Source organism: Staurois parvus, unplaced genomic scaffold (assembly GCF_062004578.1).
Source record: "Staurois parvus isolate SC_StPar_1 unplaced genomic scaffold, SC_StPar_1.0 ptg000491l, whole genome shotgun sequence".
Classification (NCBI taxonomy): Eukaryota; Metazoa; Chordata; class Amphibia; order Anura; family Ranidae; genus Staurois; species Staurois parvus.
The window spans coordinates 1,934,333-1,957,500 of NW_028318287.1; the positions used below are offsets into that span (position 1 = coordinate 1,934,333).

The following is a 23,168-nucleotide window of genomic DNA, read 5'->3' on the forward strand; positions in this document are numbered from 1 at the left end:
TCATCGGTCTCTAGTGAATGGATAGGCTGCATTCTCAGTGATGTTGCGTTCTCAGATCATAAATGCATTGATGTCTGGGATACATTGAAAGACAAGGATTTATCCTCATTATTCCATATAACGGACTTATGCAGCAGTGAAATAATAATATTCTATAATCTGTCTGGAGCCAAGTACTTTGCTCTCCAATTGTCCTTTCTTTTCTTCCAGTGAGAAGCCGGCTTCTCTGTCATTATGTATTTAGTGCGGACATTAACCTTTCCCATCCTATGCAAGTCGTTAGCGGCCAGCACTGCAGTGCTACAGCTCTTCTGTCATCGTCACCCTTTGGCCGTTCATGTCACTGCTGCCGCCCCTCGGGTTTAATAAAGTTTCTCCAGTGACAGTTGTGTCAGGTGTTTATGGACTTTCTATAGAATCACAGCAGTATCATTTGTCACCGTTATGGAAATATCTTCAAGTAAACCCGTCACACACCTGGGTGATTCAGACTGAGCAGATGATGAAAAATGCTCCAGTAGATGTTACTGCCTGGCTAAAATGATCCGCAGATACTCTGATATAGGCAGCCAACGTTTATATAGAAATCTCAACTTCTTTAACCTCTTGGGTACTGGTCTGTACAACAATCAGCCAGAACATTGACCACTGACCGGTAAAGTGAATAATATTGATTATTATTATACCTTTTTGTATCTTTTGACTCTCCCTTTTAGATTGTAAGCTCTAATGAGCAGGACTTTCCGATTCCTACTGTATTAAATTGTATTGTAATTATTATTATTATTATTATTATTATTACATCGAGTTTATATAGCGCCAAAGGGTTTGCTCAGCGCTGTACAATAGGGGACAATACATGGCACAGTACAACAAAAACAGACAGCGTACGAGGGGTAAGAGGGTCCTACTCTTTCAAGCTTACAATCTAGGAGGGAGGGGGTAGTGGAACAATAGGAAGTGGCTGAGGGGGATGAAGTGCTGGGAGGAATGAGGGAGGATGGCCGTTGGGTGAGGGTGGGGTAGGCTTCCCTGAAGAGATGGGTTTTGAGGGAGCGCCTGAATGTGGGGAGGGAAGGCGACAGTCGGATGGATTGGGGCAGTGAGTTCCAGAGGATAGGGGAGGACCTGGAGAAGTCCTGCAGTCGTGCATGGGAGGAGGAGACCAGGGAGCAGGATAGGAGGTCCTGTGAGGAGCGAAGGGTACGGGTAGGGTGGTACTTGGGGATCAGGTTGGTGAGGTAGTCAGGGGCAGTGTTATGAACGGCTTTGTAGGTCAGGATTAGAAGTTTAAATTTGATGCGTTGGGCAATCGGGAGCCAGTGGAGGGAGAGGCAGAGGGGGGTGGCAGAGGTGGAGCGGGTGGTGAGGTGGATGAGTCTGGCTGCTGAGTTCAGGATGGTCTGGAGCGGGGAGAGCCTGCACTTGGGTAGGCCAATGAGAAGAGAGTTGCAGTAGTCAAGGCGTGAGATGATCAGTGAGTGTACAAGAAGTTTGGTGGTGTCTGGGGTGAGGAAGGCACGTATCTTGGCAATATTGCGGAGATGGAGCCTGCAGGTGTTTGCAAGTGATTTGACATGAGGGAGGAAGGAGAGGTTCGAGTCAAGAATCACGCCAAGGACTTTGGCTTGCAGGGCGGGAATGATAGTGGTGTTGGTGGTGGTGATGGGTAGGCTGGGGGGGGGGGGGGGGTGTGGGCAGGGGGAAAGACGAGGAGTTCGGTTTTGGAGAGGTTAAGCTTGAGGAAATGGAGCGTAATCCAGTCTGAGATGTTATTTAGGAGGTGAGTGATGCGGGCGGAGATAGTGGGGGTGAGGAGAGGGGTGGAGAGGTAGATTTGGCTGTCAGCATAGAGGTGATAATTGAAGCCATGGGAGTGTATGAGTGTGCCCAGGGAGGAGGTGTAGATGGAGAAGAGAAGGGGTCCAAGGACAGAGCCTTGGGGGACCCCAACAGAGGGGGGGAGGGAGGCAGTAATTGTACTGTCTGTCCTTGTAAAGCGCTGTGTAAACTGTTGGCGCTATATAACTCCTGTATAATAATCTCATTACAATGGCATCTGAAAGTGGGTAGTATGTATTGGACAGCAAGTGATCATGTTGTCCCTGAAGTTGATGTGTTGAAAGCAGAAAAAAATGAGCAAGCGTAAGTTTTTGAGCGACTTTGACAAGGACCAAATTGTAATGGCCGGACTACTTGGTCAGAGCAAGTCCAAAAGTGCAGCTCTTGTGGGATGTTCCCAATATGCAGTGGTGAGGACCGATCAAAAGTTATCCAAGGAAGGAGAACCGGCAACAGGGTCATGGACGGCCAAGGCTCATTGATTTACATGGGGAGAGAAGGATGGCTTGTGTAGCCTGATCCAATAGAGGAGTCACTAGTTGTGATAGATGTAAGAACACACAGTGCATCGTAGTTTGTTGTGTATGGGGCTGCATACTGAGACCAGTCATTCTGACCCATGTCCATGGCCAAAGGTACCTTCAGTGGGTACATGAGCATCAGAACTGGACCACGGAGCAATGGTAGAAGGCGGCCTGGTCTGATGAATCACGTTTTCTTTCACATCATGTGGGTTTGCCAGGTTTGTGTGCGTTACATACCAAAGGAAGAGATGGCACTAGGATGCATTATGAAAAGAAGGCAAGCTGGTTGAGGCAGTGGTCTGCTATTGAAGGCTTGTTGCCACATACCACAGCATACCTTCAAAGGTCTAGTGGAGTCAATGCCTTGTTGGGTCAGGACTGTTTGGTGCCACATACCACAGCATACCTTCAAAGGTCTAGTGGAGTCAATGCCTCATTGGGTCAGGACTGTTTGGTGGCAGTAGGGGGACATACTGTTATAGTTTTGACAATTACGCAGACATGCAATATTGTACCTAAATCAGTTTTATAGCTTTTTTTTTTTTTTTTTTTGTAGAAAGGTTGCTTTCTTACGATTTAGTATTTATTAACCATTGGGTTCTTCAATTTTTACTATATATGGACCCATTCACACCTGTGCACAGGGCTGTAAACTATTACATGTGGAAGACACAGCAAGGTTCCTGGCAGCAGCTCCAAGGAAAACCAATGGGCGGTATACAGCTCCTGCAGATATTCATGGCCCCTCACATGTAATCGCTCATGGAGCGATTACCTGCAAATGATTGGAGCTAAACGAGGATTGTCTACATCCAGAGCCGATCATTCAAAGGTAATTGCTCCATGAGTTATTACAACCGCCCCCCCCCCCCCCCCTGAGATTCAGATTTGTCTGCTGCAGTTAATTAGCACTTGCAGGTCTTGTCCCTCCCCCTAACTGTGACTGGACAGTGAAAGGAGAAGCAGCAGACTGATGTGCTCACCTCTCTGTCACTGTGCTCTCTCCTCCTATAAGCATGCTTCTTGCACAACTGGTTGGTTACTTGTGCTGCTTCTCCCCTCCCCTAGTCTGAGCTCTGCTGTACTGGGACTGCAGGAAGCTAATAAGAGGTTAAATGTAGATGCTCTACATACACTGCCTGCTATTAAAACAAATACATTTAATGATTTAATAATAAATACAGAGTTACATTTATTTATACAGGACACACAAAAAAAATGGAGGTACCGACAACAAAACGTTTACAAATATACACAAGTCTTTGTTAGCAATTTCACAAAATACTGGGTATTATTAGATTGTAAACGATGTGCAAACTGTTTGGCACTATATAAAACCTGTGCAATAATAAAGTTTTAAGAAAAAGTCCACCTTAACCACTTCCCGTCCGGACGTTGTATATAAACGGCCGGACGGTGGCAGTGCAGGGTTGGGTGGCCGTTTATAAACGGCCTCCCCGCACCCTGCTTGTGCGCGCTCCCTGGGAGCGCCCAGCACCACGATCCGGTGCCCGCTCTGTCCTCCGGACACAGTGGAACACCAATCATCGGACGGGACCTCCGTGTGAGGTCCCGATCATGTGATCGCTGATTGGCCAATCAGTGATCACATGCAGAGTAGTAAGCAAGATGTCACTTGTGACATCATTGCTTACTACGTGTGAAATCTGTGAATGATCACAGAGGTCACATGGTACAGGGCTATTCACAACAGCCTTGTACCATGTCACAAGCTGTGACCAATCACAGCTCAATCAGTAGTTCTCAATGGCTGCAAGAATGCAGCCAGAGAGAAGGAGAAATGATTGCTTCTATATCCTTTATGGGTGTAAAAGCAATCAGTGTAAAAAAATATCTATATTCATCACCCCCACAAGTTGTACAGTGTCACCACAGTATGTAAAAAAATAATATAAAAAAATGTTTAAAAATTATAATTTTTGGTTATAAACTAATTTAGGTTATTTTTTTTTTTTTTTTTACTAAAAATAGAACGGAATAAATTGTGGCCAAGATTTATGATGAAATACTATTTATTTGCAAAAACACTTTTTTTCAAAATGTTTGGACGTTTCATTTACATAGCAAACAAAATAAAAATCCCAGCGGTGACTAAATACCACCAAAATAAAGCTTTATCTGTCTCAAAAAAATGCAAAAAAAATTCATATGGGTACAGTGTTGCATGACCGCGCAATTGTCATTCAAAGTGTGATACCGCTGAAAGCTGAAAATTGGCCTGGACTGGAAGGGGGGGGGGGGGGGAAAGTGTCCGGACTGGAAGGGGGGGAAAGTGTCCGGACTGGAAGGGGGGGAAAGTGTCCGGACTGGAAGGGGGGGAAAGTGTCCGGACTGGAAGGGGGGGGAAAGTGTCCGGACTGGAAGGGGGGGGAAAGTGTCCGGACTGGAAGGGGGGGGAAAGTGTCCGGACTGGAAGGGGAGGGAAAGTGTCCGGACTGGAAGGGGGGGGAAAGTGTCCGGACTGGAAGGGGGGGGAAAGTGTCCGGACTGGAAGGGGGGGGGAAGTGTCCGGACTGGAAGGGGGGGGGAAGTGTCCGGACTGGAAGGGGGGGGGAAAGTGTCCGGACTGGAAGGGGGGGGAAAGTGTCCGGACTGGAAGGGGGGGGGGGAAAGTGTCCGGACTGGAAGGGGGGGGGGAAAGTGTCCGGACTGGAAGGGGGGGGGGAAAGTGTCCGGACTGGAAGGGGGGTGAAAGTGTCCGGACTGGAAGGGGGTGAAAGTGTCCGGACTGGAAGGGGGTGAAAGTGTCCGGACTGGAAGGGGGGGGGAAAGTGTCCGGACTGGAAGGGGGGGGGAAAGTGTCCGGACTGGAAGTGGTTAAAAACATTAAAATCTAATCTCAGTAGATTCCTGGGCGTACCTTGTAATGAATCGAGTAGTTTTCGCTCTCTCGTACTGTATTCGAGGTAATTGCTCCAAGCCTGTCTCGCTTGTTTTAGTTTTCTTGTCAGTCTTGCTAAGATCTTTATCCCTACGGCCTCTTTCCCCAAATCTTCTACTTAGTTATTTAGCTTCACACTCAGAGGTTTCATCCTTCAAGCAGTTTGCCGAAATCCTCTGGTACCGGTGTATAGGAATGCCTCAAATCAAACTCGGGGAATGAAAACTGTCGGAATGCTGAATTGATTTTCTTGGAATAAAAAAATGATAAAGATGTTTACTTTGATAAAAAAATAATGGAACACCTTCACTTGTGTCCTGTCCGGATGGTGGGGATGGGGGGTGGGGGTTACATGTCAAGGCATAGTTTACTATTTTTAAAAAAAAAATCTTTTATTGAAATGTCAAAGTGACATTACATTCTTTCCTATGAAAACAGACAGTGCCTTCAGTGGGTGTACAAGGTGAACAAGGCAATTGTTTTCTGTGTGCCCTTGTGGTGACTAGAGTTGATCAGGTGCAGATCACTGCACATAGTATGAACAGACCCTAATCTTGTTAATAGGGACTTTATGATGAGGTGTTGCAATCATATGTAATAGATACAGTATGTCAACATACACCCAAATACATGATTGAAAAGTCAAATATGCTCCTCACAGTGCTGTTACTGTTTCTTAGAAATGTTTCTAAACATCTGCATAGAATCCCAAAATCAACAATTAATGTGCTATCATAAAATATCGTCATCAAGTAGACTGCATTTCCAAATCCTGGATAAACCTACCATTCCAACTTGTTACTAAGGAAGTATGGAGAAAGATAGGAATTCAAGATGGGAAGGCTGATTCCCTTCTAGATTTTGACTGGAGTAAACTCAAAGGGAGGAGGAAAGGAAGGGGTTAGTCCTCAAAGGTCCAATGAATAATAGTAATTACACTAGGGTTGATGTACTAAAGGAAAATGGACTGTGCACTTTGTAAGTGCAGTTGGTCCAGACCTTAGTACTGTGTTCCTCAACCTCTTTTCAGTCGAGGCACCCTTTATAATTATGGACAGTCCCGAGGCACCCTTTATAATTATGGACAGCCTTGAGGCACCCTTTAAAATTATGGACAGTCCCGAGGCACCCTTTAAAATTATGGACAGCCTTGAGGCACCCTTTAAAATTATGGACAGTCCCGAGGCACCCTTTAAAATTATGGACAGCCTTGAGGCACCCTTTAAAATTATGGACAGCCTTGAGGCACCCTTTAAAATTATGGACAGCCTTGAGGCACCCTTTAAAATTATGGACAGTCCCGAGGCACCCTTTATAATTATGGACAGTCAAGAGGCACCCTTTATAATTATGGACAGTCCCGAGGCACCCTTTATAATTATGGACAGTCCCGAGGCACCCTTTAAAATTATGGACAGCCTTGAGGCACCCTTTAAAATTATGGACAGTCCCGAGGCACCCTTTATAATTATGGACAGTCAAGAGGCACCCTTTATAATTATGGACAGTCCCGAGGCACCCTTTATAATTATGGACAGCCTTGAGGCACCCTTTATAATTATGGACAGTCTTGAGGCACCCTTTCAAATTATGGACAGTCCCGAGGCACCCTTTAAAATTATAGACAATCCGGAGGCACCCCATTCTAAAATGTGAAAAACTATATAACGCAGCAACATCCACACATGTCGGAAACCCAACATTAGAAGTTATTTATCCTTCCAAAGCAAATACACTTTTGCACCGTGGTACTGACTAGTATACCAGTGTTTCTCTTCTCCCTCAGTTTTTTTCCCCCATCACTGAGCTGATGTGACCCCAGCACTGATGGAGAGGGGCAGGGGAGGGTCAAACTAGGATGCTGTGCAGGCAGTTGACATCCTTCTTATCAACTGATGATGTCATTGGTTGTCAGGACGGTGGTGGCTAGAAGGTCCTGATGGTGCACAATGAACACCTGTGGCTTTGTGTAACTAAAAGGCAGCCACTGGCTTTTATACAAGTTACGGACAGTTCTTAGACATTTTGCCAAGGCACCCCTGAAGAAACCTCAAGGCACCCTGGTTGAGAAAGGCTGCCTTAGTAAATGAGGTAAAGATTCACTTTGCACAAAATAACCAAACACATGGAAGTGGAATAAAAAAGAAAAAAGCATGTTTGCTTGCACATGATTGGATGATGGAAGTCAGCCGAGCTTCCCCTTATTTACTAAGCTCTGGAGCAACTGTTCTTGCAGAGTGCCACTACATTTGCAAAGTGTGCCGTCTATTTGCCTTTTGTAAATCCACCCCTCTGTTCCCACATTTTGTTAAATTTAGTTGGGATTTGTTGTATTGCAGAGGTAAGTTTGTCAATCATAATCCAGTTCAGTTTGTTTTTCAAAATCTAAAGATGCCGCAGACTGCAGGTTTTCATTGCTGCAATTCTTCCAGCTAACCGCATCTTCCTGACCAGGCAATTTTTTGCGATACGGCGCTGTGTTACTTTAACTGACAATTGTGCGGTCATGCAACTCTGCACCCAAATTAAATTTATGTCCTTTTTTTTTTTTCCCCACAAATTGAGCTTTCTTTCGGTGGTATTTGGTCACCTCTGGGTTTTTTTAAATTTTTTGCGATATAAAGACCGACAAATCTGAAAATAAACTTTGACTTATTGCTATTAAAAATGTCCAATAACATTTTTTTTTAGAAAATTTCTTCATAACGTTAGGTACAACTGTATTCTGCTACGTCTTTGCTGCAAAAAAAAATCCCAATACGTGTAAATTAGTTTCCATGAAAAGTTATAGCGTCTACAAATGGCGGTATATATACTGGAATTTTTTTTTTTTTGTTACTAGTAGTGGCGGCGATCAGCGACTTATAGCGGGACTGCGGCGGGCATTCTGACACTGGGGGGGGGGGGGAACTAACTGACACTGTACTAATGACACTGGGCAGGAAGGGGTTAACGTCGGGGGCGAACAAAGGGTTAACTATGTGCTGTGTGTGTTTTACTGTGTAGACAAGCAGCTTTGTATTCCTCTGCTGTGCAGAGCAATACAAAGCAGCCTGTTCGTGTTGACAGGAGAGCGATCTGTATTGTTACCATACAGACCTCTCCAGTCAGCTCCACCGCCGATCACGAAGTCCCGGCTGAGAATCGGCAGCCGGGACCCAGTGCTTGACATGCCGAGGAGCTAATAGTAGTGCAGGCAGGAAGCGCACGGATGCGCCCCCTACCCGGAATTAGAACATCGTGTGTGTATATGTACGTGATTTTGCGCATCCCTGCCGCTCTGTAGCAGTACTTCTTCTATAGGGTGGTCGGGAAGTGGTTAATGTTCTGTAATAAAAAGACATACAACTCAACATTAGTAATTATGCAACCTAAATGGGTGTGTGCTGTAAATTGCCTCCAGCATTGCTCCTGTTTCTTATTGCTGGAGGCCACCATTTTTGTTAAAGCGGAGTTCCACCTAAAAATAAATAAATAAAAGTCAGCAGCTACAAAAACACTACTTGCCTGTCCCTCGGTCCTGCGGTGTCCCCATCACCGCTTATTTCACCGGCCGTCTTCTCTCCCCAGCTCCACAGCCGGGTGCCCACTGCGCATGCGCGAGAAGCGCTGTGCTTTGTGAATGGCCCGTGGTCTTCTGGGACCTGTCACGTGTCCCAGAAGACTACAGGGAGGGAGTGGGGGAGGACAACTTCCTCTTCTGATCGCCTAGGCCAGGGGTAGGCAACCTGCGGCTTTGCAGCTGTTGCAGGACTACAAGTTCCATCATGCTTCTGCAAGTCATAGCTGTAACTGTCAGTTTTGTAATGTCGCAATGCCTCATGGGAAATGTAGTTCCACAACAGCTAGAGATCCGCAGGTTGCCTACCCCTGGCCTAGATGATGGAAGTGGGAGCGGGTACCTGTCAAATTTGGGTACCCGCTCCCCAAAAGTGCCTATCCTTAATGGTCAGCATTTTAGGGCATTGGCACAATACATGGTTCATAGTGTCCAGTTGACAGCATCCCCCTTAAACATTGTGGAGAGGCCCTTTTTCCTTTTAAAGGTTTTTTTTAAAGTGATAGTTTTCTTAGTGGACTGTAAATGGTTCTTTGTTTTTTTTTTGTTTGTTTTTTTAACCTTTTTGTGTGCCAATACCTTAATGGATAAGTTCACCTTTGGTAACATGTTACATGTTCCACCCATTGTTTGTTCCCACCACTGCAGCTGCTGCCCGACCGCCCCTCTCCCTGTGACAGCAGTATGGGGAGAAGTTCCCTGTGCTAGCTGTCACTTTTTGAAAACCACACAGCCGTGCGGGGCTCTGCCCACACGGCCACGTCATTCATTTACATCGACTGTCGGCTTGTAGTTCTCAATGAACGTCCATGGTGATGTTGAGTGCTGTAGTAGTTCATTGAGTCTTTATCTGCTTGTCCGGGATGTACGGGCACACAGACACTCTGACAGTTTGCATTGCACCAGTGACCTGCCGATCGCTGGTGTAATTCTTTCCAGACTTCAAAAAAAAAAAAAAAAACATTTAGTAAATTCACATTTTTTATTTTTACCTGCAAGTGAACTTATCCTTTGAAAGATCTGTGTTCTGTAAAAATAATCCATATACCTCCACTATCTAAAGCAGTAATAAACTGCAAAGAATTGTATTTAAAATGAGCCCCCTGCAGGTTCATGGCCTAATGTGCTAATATGCACACTGGCACATTATGGCACTTACCTGTCAAACAGAACCCTCCAGCACCATGCTGACCCTGGTTCTGCTGGTCCCAGGCTCCTCCATCTTTGACCAGTCTTCTGTCTGGGTTCCATCTCTTTGGCCACTTGAGTGGTCAGGCTGCAGTGATGTCACTTTGGTGCATGCGCACAGGAGTCACATCATCACAGCTTAGCTAGGATACTATAAATGTGGTCTGCGCTGTGCATGCGAGGCTCAGATTATGTTACAAGCCAGAAGAGCCATTTATGACAGACTTTTGTTTTTTAAAGACCCTGCCGTCAATGATTTTTTAAAAATGTAATTTTATTACCACTTTAATGACCCTGTAATTTTATTTTTCATTAAATAGTTTCTTGCTGTGTTTTTCTGCCTCTTTTTAATACCCCTTTGCAGGCATCTGCTCCTCTCCTTTTCCCCCGTAGAATAAGTGGTGCACATTAGTTGTGGTCCTGTACACTCCTCTATGCACATAATTCCATAGTCTCGGGAGCAAGCAGGAGAGGGTGACTACATTCCTACATACCGTGGGGCAGGGGCGGACTGACAACTCATGGGGCCCCCGGGCAATAGGGGATCATGGGGCCCCTGTGTCCTTGCTCAAACTCAAAAAAGCCTATGAAAAAGGTACCAGGGGCATCTTATGGGGCTCCCTACTGACCCCGGGCCCTCGGGCAGTGCCCGAGTTTCCAAATGGTCAGTCTGCCCCTGTTGTGGGGTCATGGAGAATGAATGTAGCCACCCTCTAACAGGAAGTCAAGTCATGGCTACAAAAAAAAAAGTGAAGATTTGGAGGAGGCTGAGAGCAATAGAATGGACTTTTTTTTTAAATAAGAATACATACTGGAATTTAATTTTCTTTTCTTAAAACTGAGTTTAGTGTCACATTTTGAAGTCTGGGTATCCTTTTGGTTTAATAAAAAAAAAATTACTTTTTCTCACATAATTACAAGGCATTTAGAGGCTAAAAATGACAGCAGTCATTTGTGTGTTTTATATCTGCCTGGAGTTTAGCTTCAAGATCTGAGAATCCCAGCATGGGTTTTTGCCTTGCTACGTGCGATTTCTGAGATTGTCCCATCTGTGGTATGGGCCTTGTGCCTTGATATGGCTCTCCCGGGAAATTGAATTGGATTGCTGTACAGCAGCTGCCATCTTGCGTTCGTGCCTCTGTTAACATCAGGTTCCTTTTATTACCCCATATGACATGCCACAAAGGGCCTTTCAGGCTCAATGTCAGTCCCTTGTCCAGCAGAGAATAGAAAGTATTGCTTTCCTTGAGATTACAACATTTAATATAACAGCAAATTACATCGTCTCAACGTTTTAATACCTTCATCCTTTAACATATTTTTTATTTCCACCTCCATAACCATAGCAACGGCCATTTGTAAGAAACCTTGAGTAGTGTTAAGTGGCATTTATTGGCAGCCGTGGCTAGCCCAGGATATTGATCCAAAGGATTGCTAAATTTCTACAGTGCTTTAGTTCTTTGCAGGCATAAGGTGAATCGTTTGTTGGTGGTGGACATGTGTCAAGGTGACATACCGCATGACCGTACTAGCAACCATCTCATTTGATGAGGACATTTTTCTTCCACTTGTATTTCCTACAAAGTTGGTCAATTCTCCAACTAGCAGATATTATTATTTTAGCAAAGTCCCTCACTAATGCTGAAGTAAATTGTCAGTTCGCTGTCTTCATTAAGTCAGACCTGACTGGTAGTCTTGTATTGAGAGAGAGGAACAGCAAGGCCCGATTACTGAGCAACATTACTAATCAAGAAGCAGAGCCAGCATTTGCATTAAAGGCTAAGTTCACGTTTGCTGAAAAAATAATAAATGCATATTGTGACGGGAGTCACTTTGGGTGGGGGCCCATGGAACCCAGTTCACTTTGGAGAGGTGGGGAGACCCCTGTCTCAGCTCCCCATATCCCTCTTATGTGTAAGTCACCCTGTGCCTGTTAGGGATACAGGGTGATCTGTCTTAATATTGGGGTGGGGGGTTGTTGATAGTTTAATGCCATGTGGTTGCATCCCATTGTTCTATTGTGTGTCTTGCTTGGGAGCAAACTATTATGGGATGTATGTGTTTGTGTATTAGCTTAGTGGGGGGAGTCTCCAGCAGCCCTCCCTCCTGATGGGACTGTCTGCTGGTGTGAAGTTTGAATGCCTGTGTGTGTGTCTTGTTGCTAAGTGTAGATTGCCCCGCCCTGTGTCATTATGCGGGGAGGGGGAATTGCCCTTGAGTGTATAAAAAGCCAGTTTCAAATAAAGAGTTCCGTGTTCAGACAGATTGGTGTCGTCTAGTCTTGTTTGGTTGGCTGTGGTGTCTGTGGTCAGTGTTCGGACGGAGAAGCGGTATTATAACGGAAGTACCCAAGTGCAGACTGGGTCAGTTCCATTCCACATATATTTTTGCAATACAAAAAAAGTGTGTAATATTTTTTCTTGCAGGAGCCTGGAAAGCATTGCACCCACGGTCATTACATAGGCAGGTACAGTCTGCTTTCTCCACTTCAGGTGGCGCTCAACCACTTTGGCATTGCAGAGGGAGAGGAAGACAGGAGGAACATGGTTCCTCTAAGGTTTCATGGGTCGCTGGGAGAGATATCTGGTTGGTTGCTGTCGTCCCATGTGCCTCTGGTGGCCAGCTTGGGTCAGGCAGAATCTATTTAAGACACTAGCTCCCGGGCTTGACACGCATGTGGGTATTGTAGGGACAGGTCACCCATCTGTCGGGGACTAGTGGAAGGGTGAGGTTCCAGACGAGTAGGAAAAAGGTTGGGGAATGCCAGCCTTACTGGAATCTTCCCATTTGGCCAGGCTGCATTCTGCCCCTCCAGACAGACGCTGTTGGTACATTTAAGACCTGCTCTGCTACACATTGCTGTTCCCAGTCGGGTGCCTTCCCACTGGGCTGTTTGTGAAGTTCAGCTTTTAAATTCAGTACAAGTTTTGCTTCCTGAAATTGGATTATGAGAGTATTTATTGCTGCTGCACCTCCCCACAAGTAGATCATGGGTGCAATGTGGGTTCCTGCAGAAATGTCCTCCAGCTTTCAGCCTATATCCTTTTACGGGCTTTCTGTTTAAAACAGGAGGACATTTCAGTATACTACAAGAGTGCTCATTAGTGCCCCCGCAGCCTATTGAAACTAGACTGTAGCAGACGGTACTTGTAGTTTATTCATTCACAGGAATCTGTGAATGAATAACATGGCTGTGTGGGTGGGGCCCTGTGTGGGTGGGGCCCTGTAAAGCTGTGCTGTTTTGAAAAACTGACAGAGGGTGAGGGAGGGGAAACTCCGCCTTCTGTTATGGGGGTGGAGGGGGGAATCGGGGGGGAGAGGAGGCAGAAGCTGTAACATGTTACATGTTCCAACCTAAATACATGTTCCAAAGGTGAACTTAAAGTGGAGCTACAGTCTCCACTTATTTATCCAAGGCTCCAGCGATGTCCTCACCTGAGCTGATTCTTCAATGGATTCTTCAATTGGTTTCAGGTCTAGGCACTGCCATCTTAAGTAAGGGAAACCAGGTGTGAAGCCTTCCGGCTTCATAGCTGGTTTCCTTTGCAGAGGAAGGCTGCATTGAGCTTTGTGAATGGTCCCACAGTCTTTTGGAACCTGTGATTGTCTCAGAAGGCTGTTGGGGGGAACTTCCTCACAGATCGCTGCAGCAATCAGACCCGGAAGTGGGAGCAGGTAACTGTCAAAACCAGGTACCCACTGCCCCCCAAAAAGTGCTAATGTAGCAGTGGAGGGGGGTGCACACAAGTGGAATTTCACCTTCTGATTGAAGTTCTGCTTTAGTATAGCTTCCCCCGAATGCACCTCTGATTGCAAGCTTTATAAAGTAACAAGATTTAAAGCAATAGCGGACTGAGAACATTAGGCTGGGTATGGTTACCTTACTGTAATACTATCCTTTGCTAATTTTCAATGGTTAGAGAGACCCTTTTGCCTGGCAATTCATTTCAACAAAATTCAGCCATTAAGGGTTTATGTGCATTTAACATGTTTTAGGCATGTCATTTACCTGTAAAGGCCTCCATTGTGTAGACCTTCAAAAGCCTTGAGACTGCTGCTGGGTGATGCTATCTTGGATTTGATGTCATTGGCCCCAGTAAATTTTGCACTGCCAATCAAGTGACACTCTTTTTGGTATTCCCCTTCACTCCTCCTCTGGCATCTGATTAAATGGTTATGCAGGGAGGTGTGGGGGAGGGATGAAGGAGCTGTGCCAGCACAGATAGTAAACTGGACACTCAGAAAAGGGCTGGACCGGCAAGGAAGGACTGTGCGAGGGAGTTGAATTTTCCTGTAGAAAGTTCAATGGCACACTGCAATAAAAAATGAATTGTGTAAAGGAAAAAGAAAAAAAAAAAGTTTCTGTAATTTTGATTTTACCTACTGTTTGGTGGCAGAGTATATTCAGGATACTTTAGGGTTTTTTGTACAGCGCACATCCTGATGTTTAATATATTTGTATATATGTTCTGTATACTTATGATTAATTCTATTTCCTTCGTATCCCAATAGAGAAAATAAGGCAGAGATATGCTGACCTTCCGGGGGAACTGCAAATCGTTGAACTGGAGAAAGATAAACATGGACTTGGCCTCAGTTTGGCGGGCAATAAGGACCGATCACGGATGAGTATCTTTGTGGTAGCCATAAATCCAGATGGACCTGCTGGAAGAGATGGGAGAATCCAAGTTGGAGATGAATTATTGGAGGTAAATCTTACTGGATATATATGGTAAATAATACAGGCTTAGCTGCTAAAATGGCTATTGTGATCTTCTGTGTTCTCCAGGAGATTGCTGTACTATGTCTCCAGTCTAACTAGTGAACAAAACTAGGTAACTACCAGGGGCGGACTGACAACTCATGGGGGCCCCCGGGCAATAGGGGATCATGGGGCCCCTGTGTCCTTGCCCAAACTCAAAGCCTATGAAAAAGGTACCAGGGGCACCTCATGGGGCCCCCTACTGACCCCGGGCCCTCGGGCAGTGCCCAAGTTTCCAAATGGTCAGTCCGCCCCTGGTAACTACTATAATTTTTTTGAAATTCCATTGGGCTTTGGTTTTCTACAACACCAAAGTGTGACAGCTCATGCAGAGTAAGGGCCAGAAAATAGGATGGGTGCAGTGGTGCCTAGTAGCTTGACGTGACTGTGTGTTCTTACTGACCTTTGGTGGGTTATGTCCCTTACCTTCAAAATGAATTGCTGCAATTAAAGGTTATATCCAGGTCTTACCCAAATTTAACTAGTGTCCCAGCATCATTTTTTATTTTTTTATTTTCTCTTTTTCTTGCAGTAAGAAATGGCCTTTTTTTATTCTCTGTGACATCATCATCCGGCATTTAAAATTCTTGCAGATTCAAGTGGTGTTGTTAGGAAAGAACTCAATGGGGTTGATTTACTAAAACTGGAGAGTGCAAAATCTGGTGCAGCTGTGCATGATAGCCATTCAGCTTCTAACTTCAAAAAACTGGAAGCTGATTGGTTTCGTTGCACCAGATTTTGTACTCTCTAGTTTTAATACATCACCCCCAACGTATGCATGGGGAAAAGGACAGAGAGGAGTAGAAATAGGTGGAGTTCTGTAGTCCAGCAGGCAGGGCTGACAAAGCTGCTTGGGATCTCAGTGAAGATGGGACTTTCAGGGTGCATGAACATGAATACAAAACATATTGAAAAGTTATATCATTTTTATTTCGTATTTTTGTAAAAAACACGAAAGGAAAAAAATACAGAAACATAAAAACAATTTCAGTACTAAAAGTAAAACTGAGATTCAAACTTGGTTATGTAATTGTAGTTACTCCCTACATGTTTTGCCCTCCTGGGCTTCTTCAGGGAAGATTTCTTTGAAGAAAATTCTACCACCGAGGCAGTCTAGAGATATATCAAAGAAAATGATACAATTGCCAAACAACTTATATATATATATATATATATATATATATATATATATTACACATACATACATGGGACTCAATGGCTCACCCTGGATGTGAAAGCTCACGTAGCTAGGAGAAAATGACCTAAAAAAGATCCTGATTGGCCTACACGTCCAAAACCAACCGTTGTAGAGGATATACTGGGCATCAAATATTCATGTTCATGCACCCTGAAAGTTCCATCTTCTCTATTGAATATTTGCAACTTTAAAGGATGTGGTGCAATAATCATATCTGGTCGCCCGCTCGCCACTTCACTGTTACTAGAAGTAGCATTTTGTTAACCCAAACAAAGTTAGGAGCTCCCTGGAATTCCGGTAGGAATTTTTCAGTACTTGCAACATCATAAAAGGGATAAAACATGTGCATGTATTGTAGAGATATACTGACTGTTTTAGGATTCTATTTGACTTTAACCCCTTCCTATCAACTCCAGTGTCCCTTTAAAAAGTTCTGAAAGCCAAGGGGTGGGAAAGATCAGTTGATCTTGTGACCACTGTGAATGGCTGTCACTATGGTCACATGCTTGGGAGCCGGTTCCTTCAGCTATGGAACATTAGCAGGGACCAAGAACTGTCTTTCACAGCTCAGTCTGTTATGAGTGCACTCTCAGCACAGAGACATCAACCACCCAGTGATGCATATGTGTGACATGTGGGCGTTAAAGGCCTCCACTTTGCCACTATACGTGTGTTAGGTCATAAATGGGTTAAAGAGAGGAAAGCAAAATGGATGCCATGATGCTCAACAACTAGCCAAGGTTCTGAAGGTAGAGCTTGGTTACTTGTTGCATATGACATCTCTTCAATGTGGTCAAGAAAATAAGGTGTCTACATCACCATAAAAAAGCTCTTTAGAGGTGGCTGTCCCATCTTTCCAGTCCATGCTGAAATCTGGATGTGAATCTCTAAATCAGCCTTTCTCAATCAGGGTGCCCAGGCACCCTGGCGTGCCTTGAGGTTTCTTCAGGGGTGCCTTGGCAAAATGTCTAAAAATTGCCCAAAACTTGTATACAAGACAGCGGGTGGAACAAGCCTGCTTTTTAGTTACACAAAGCCATGGGTTTTTATTGTGCACCATTACCACCTTCTAGACACTGGCGTCCTGACAACCAATGACATGATCAGTTGATAAGAAGGATGTCAGCTGCCTGCACAGCAGCCTAGTTTGACCCTCCCCTGCCCCTCTCCATCACTGCTGGGGTCACATTAGCTCAGTGATGGAGAAAAAGAGGGTGAAGAGAAACATAGGAATACTAGTCAGTACCAGTGTGCAAAAGTGTATTTGTTTTGGAAGAATAAATCCCCTCTAATGTTGGGTGTCCTACATGTGTGGATGCTGTTTTGTGATATAAAAGTAATAGAATAGTTTTTCACATTTTAGAATGGGGTGCCTCAGGACTGTCCATAATTTTAAAGGGTGCCTCAGGACTGTCCATAATTTTAAAGGGTGCCTCAGGACTGTCCATAATTTTAAAGGGTGCCTTGACTGAAAAAATGTTGACAAACACTGCACTAAAGGAAAAATGGAAATAAAGTAACTGCAAAACAATCCTAAAAAATAAAACCCCTTTTATGCAAAAAAAAAAAAAAAAAAAAAGAAAGCATTCTTAGTATCTTGTCACAATAAAGCTTTTTAATTGTGGTTTCCCTCATCTTTATTTGTGCAAATTTCTAGAGAGCTACAAATTGATCTAATCTTTCTTGATTCTGTTTAATTAACGTTGGTGGAATCTACCCGCTGTTCATCTGTTCGGCGAGGAGAAAATATCTTCCAACACAATCATTCATCATTACATCCTTGCTGCATCCATTTATTCTGGTGTGTTGAATCTCCATTTGTTTTGTACTCTGTGGCTCTGGTTAAAGCCTGCCTTAGGCGGATCGAAATTCGGCCAGTTCAGCAGGAAACAACCGAATTTCAATTCTTCTATGGGCAGGCTGATTGTACTGAAGTCGATCTATAAATGGACTTCAGCAAGACCAGGGTTTTTTTTTTGTTTTGTGCTATCACTGCTGATGGCTATAGCCGCCAGCAGTAATCATTGTATTCTAGCTCCATGCACATGGGGCGTTTTAATAACGCTGGTAACGTTGGCTGTGTAAAGTCACATTAAAAACCTGAGTTTTTCAGTGTTTTTGTATTAGCGTTTAGCTGCGGTTTTTCACATTTGCGTTTTTTAAGAGTTTTTTTATTTTTCTACCAAAAAAAAAATTTTTTTTCAGTAAAAAAAAAGTCCAAAAGCACTAGTTTGCCGCGTTTTGCCATGTTTTTTAGCGTTAGATAATTTTTACAGCTAAAAAACTCCTCTAGAAACCCAGTAGTCCTGGATTTTATTTTCCAAGCCAAAAAACGTCCCTTGATTAGTCTGTGTGCATGGACACGTAGGATAACATGCCGGGGATGGACACGTAGGATAACATGCCGGGGATGGACACATAGGATAACATGGCGGGGATGGACACGTAGGATAACATGGCGGGGATGGACACGTAGGATAACATGGCGGGGATGGACACGTAGGATAACATGGCGGGGATGGACACGTAGGATAACATGGCGGGGATGGACACGTAGGATAACATGGCGGGGATGGACACGTAGGATAACATGGCGGGGATGGACACGTAGGATAACATGCCGGGGATGGACACGTAGGATAACATGCCGGGGATGGACATGTAGGATAACATGCCGGGGATGGACACGTAGGATAACATGCCGGGGATGGACACGTAGGATAACATGCCGGGGATGGACACGTAGGATAACATGCCGGGGATGGACACGTAGGATAACATGCCGGGGATGGACACGTAGGATAACATGCCGGGGATGGACACGTAGGATAACATGACGGGGATGGACACGTAAGATAACATGCCGGGGATGGACACACAGGATAACATGACGGGGATGGACACATAGGATAACATGCCGGGGATGGACACGTAGGATAACATGACGGGGATGGACACGTAGGATAACATGCCGGGGATGGACACGTAGGATAACATGACGGGGATGGACACATAGGATAACATGCCGGGGATGGACACGTAGGATAACATGACGGGGATGGACACATAGGATAACATGCCGGGGATGGACACGTAGGATAACATGACGGGGATGGACACACAGGATAACATGCTGGGGGGTTTACTAGCTGTAGAAAAAAACATCAGACAAAAACAGCCGCTGTAAAAACGTCCCGTGTGCATGAGGGCTTATGGTGGGGAAACCTCCTGCTTTCACAATACAATACCGCAGCAGGAGAGATTCCTGACTGTTGGGGGAATCAAGCAATTTTCTTCAGCCAATGATTGAAGGAAAGAGAATCTGTGGCCTGCCTAAGTTAAAAGTCCCTTTTTTAAAGACTCTACAAGTACAGAGAATACCTGTTGACCTGCCAGAAATGCACTCGGCATCTAAATTTCTGTCGAGGGTTAACAACAAAGTATTTTGTGGACTGAATGTTGTTAGCCCTACCTTTTTGCTAAACTACTCCACCACTCCCACCCTCAAATCTCTACAACATGAAAGCTAATCTTTCTGTAGTCCAATATCACAACTAGGAGATTGCTGGAGGACGTGTGCAGAGGACACAGGATGGGCCATTTCATACCAATGCATTCTAGCGCAGCTGTAAAACGCAGATCAATGGAAAGACATCGGAAAAACAATTTCCAATGTGTCCTATTCACACCATAATGTTACATTGTGTTGCACAAAGATGCAAAATGTATGTCAACAGACATCAGCGCGCATTAAAACACAGCATAGTGGCTAACTGGTTAGCACTTCTGCCGGACAGTACTAAGGTCATTGGTTCGAATCCCAACGATGGCACCACCTGCCTGGAGTTTGCATGTTCTCCCTGTGCCTGCGTGGGTTTCCTCCCACACTCCAAAGACATGCTGGTAGGTGAATTGGCTCCTGTCTTAATTGTCCCTAGTATGTGTATGTATGAATGTGAGTTAGGGACCTTAGATTGTACGCCCCTTGAGGGTTAGGGACTGATGTGAATGTACTATACAGTGGGGCAAAAAAGTATTTAGTCAGCCACCAATTGTGCAAGTTCTCCCACTTACAAAGATGAGAGAGGCCTGTAATTGGCATCATAGGTAGACCTCAACTATGAGAGACAAAATGAGAAAACAAATCCAGACAATCACATTGGCTGATTTGGAAAGAATTTATTTGCACATTATGGTGGAAAATAAGTATTTGGTGAATATGAAAAGTTCATGTCAATACTTTGTTATATATCCTTTGTTGGCAATGACAGAGGTCAGACGTTTCCTGTAAGTCTTCACAAGGTTGGCACACACTGTTGCTGGTATGTTGGACCATCCTCCATGCAGATCTCCTCTAGATCAGTGATGATTTGGAGCTGTCGCTGGGCAACACGGACTTTCAACTCCCTCCAAAGGTTTTCTATGGGGTTGAGATCTGGAGACTGGCTAAGCCACTCCAGGACCTTGAAATGCTTCTTACGAAGCCACTCCTTCGTTGCCCGGGCGGTATATTTGGGATCATTGTCATGTTGGAAGACCCAGACCCAGACCCAGTAATCATTGTATTCTAGCTCCATGCACATGGGGCGTTTTAATAACGTTGGTAACGTTGGCTGTGTAAAGTCATATTAAAAACCTGAAATACTTTTTTGCCCCACTGTATATATGTAAAGCGCTGCGTAAATTGACGGCGCTATACAAGTACCTGAAATAAATATATATATAAGTACCTGTAATAAAATGCGAGTAAAATGGATGGAAATTGAATTGCGTTTTGGTACAAGTCAGTGTGAATTGGCCCTGAATGTTTGAGAGGTGCAACAAAACTTGTTGATCTTGTCAAACAGATGTAACAATACACTTCCAATGGTATACAGTCATGGCCGAAATTGTTGGCACCCTTGATATTTTTCCTGAAAATCAAGTATTTCACACAAAAAAGGTATTGCATTAACACATGTTTTGCTATACACATGTTTATTCCCTTTGTATGTATTGGAACAAATATAAAACAGAGGCAGAAAAGCAAATATGACATAATGTCACACAAAACCCCAAAAATGGGCTGGACAAAAGTATTGGCACCCTTAACTTAATATTTGGTTGCACACCCTTTGGAAAACATAACTGAAATCAGTCGCTTCCTATAACCATCAATAAGCTTCTGACACCTCTCACCCGGAATTTTGGACCACTCTTCCTTTGCAAACAGCTCCAGGTCTCTCTTATTGGAAGGACACCTTTTCCCAACAGCAATTTTAAGATCTCTCCACAGGTGTTCAATGGGATTTAGATCTGGGCTCATTGCTGGCCACTTCAGAACTCTCCAGCGCTTCTTTGCCATCCATTTCTGAGTGCTTTTTGACGTATGTTTGGGGTCATTGTCCTGCTGGAAGACCCAGGATCTTGGACGCAAACCCAGCTTTCTGACACTGGGCCCTACAGTGCGACCCAAAATCCTTTGGTAATCCTCAGATTTCATGATGCCTTGCACACAGTCAAGGCACCCAGTGCCAGAGGCAGCAAAACAACCCCAAAACATCATTGAACCTCCACCATATTTTACCGTAGGTACTGTGTTTTGTTCTTTGTAGGCCTCATTCCGTTTTCGGTAAACAGTAGAATGATGTGCTTTACCGAAAAGCTCTATCTTGGTCTCATCTGTCCACAAGACGTTTTCCCAGAAGGCTTTTGGCTTACTCAAGTACATTTTGGCAAACTGTAGTCTTGCTTTTTTATGTCTCTGTGTCAGCAGTGGGGTCCTCCTGGGTCTCCTGCCATAGCGTTTCATTTCATTTAAATGTCGACGGATAGTTCGCGCTGACACTGATGCTCCCTGAGCCTGCAGGACAGCTTGAATGTCTTTGGAACATGTTTGGGGCTGCTTATCCACCATCCGGACTATTCTGCGTTGCAATCTTTCATCAATTTTCCTCATCCGTCCACGACCAGGGAGATTAGCTACAGTGCCATGGGTTGCAAACTTCTTGATAATGTTGCGCACTGTGGACAAAGGCAAATCTAGTTCTCTGGAGATGGACTTGTAACCTTGAGATTGTTGATATTTTGCCACAATTTTGGTTCTCAGGTCCTCAGACAGTTCTCGTCTCCTCTTTCTGTTGTCCATGCTTAGTGTGGCACAGACAGACACACAATGCAAAGGTTAAGTGAACGTCTCTCCTTTTTATCTGCTTTCAGGTGTGATTTCTATATTGCCCACACCTGTTACTTGCCCCAGGTGAGTTTACAGGAGCATCACATGCTTGTAACATTCTTATTTATCCGCAGTTGTGAAAGGGTGCCAATACTTTTGTCCAGCCCATTTTTGGAGGTTTGTGTGACATTATGTCGAATTTGCTTTCTTTCCTCCCTTTTTTTGTTTTGTCCCAATACACACAAAGGGAATAAACATGTGTATAGCAAAACATGTGTTAATGCAATACGTTTCGTGAGAAATACATGATTTCCTGGAGAAATATCAAGGGTGCCAACAATTTCGGCCATGACTGTATATTCCAGACCAAAAGGAAGCAAATAAAAAAAGTTACTTGCCTGAGCTTACATATACTAAAGCTGAGAATAGATGGATCAAAATTCAGCCGGTTCAGCGGGGCCCAACCAAATTTTGATCCACGTGTGACCATTCCCATTCAACAGAAAACAAGTGAACAAGCTGGAAAACCTTTTATCAAAGGCTGCAACCACTGATCAGTGCATTCCTACAGCAGAAAGTCCTACTTGTCAGAATACAATCTCCTGGTGGGAGTAGGTGGGGGGGTGGGGCCTAATTCCTCCATCCACCTCACTTGTGTGGATGAAGGAATCTGAACCATCTACGGCTAGTTTCTCAAGATTTTATCTTTATAACAAAATGGTTATTTAAAGGGACCCCGTTGCTATACTTGAATGTATGTATATCTGTGAAAGAAGTCTGTAAATACTGTGATGACCGGGGGTTGTTTAGCTCATTGGTAGGGCTTCACAGCAAGTTCCAGTCCATATCAGATATGCCATTTAAGGGCTTTTTGGCCCACTTTTATTTAAATGGAAAAAGTTTCCACCATCAATATGATATAAGGGGTCATGTACACTGCAGCTGATAAACTCACGTTTAGGAGCTGTTCAGCGTTTTTTTTTTCAGCAGCCCCTGAACTCCCCCTAATGTTTTCCTATGTGTCCATGTACACATCTTC

The 23,168-nt window shown here is 44.4% G+C and overlaps 1 protein-coding gene across 1 annotated transcript in view; it reads left to right on the forward strand.

The window, feature by feature from the left end:
- Positions 1-23,168, forward strand: part of PATJ (PATJ crumbs cell polarity complex component) — a 266,651-nt gene that overhangs the window by 222,308 nt on the left and 21,175 nt on the right. The window contains exon 28 of the mRNA XM_089689690.1: positions 14,528-14,724. Coding sequence (XP_089545816.1) covers positions 14,528-14,724 — 197 coding nt within the window. The remainder of the gene's footprint in view (positions 1-14,527; positions 14,725-23,168) is intronic.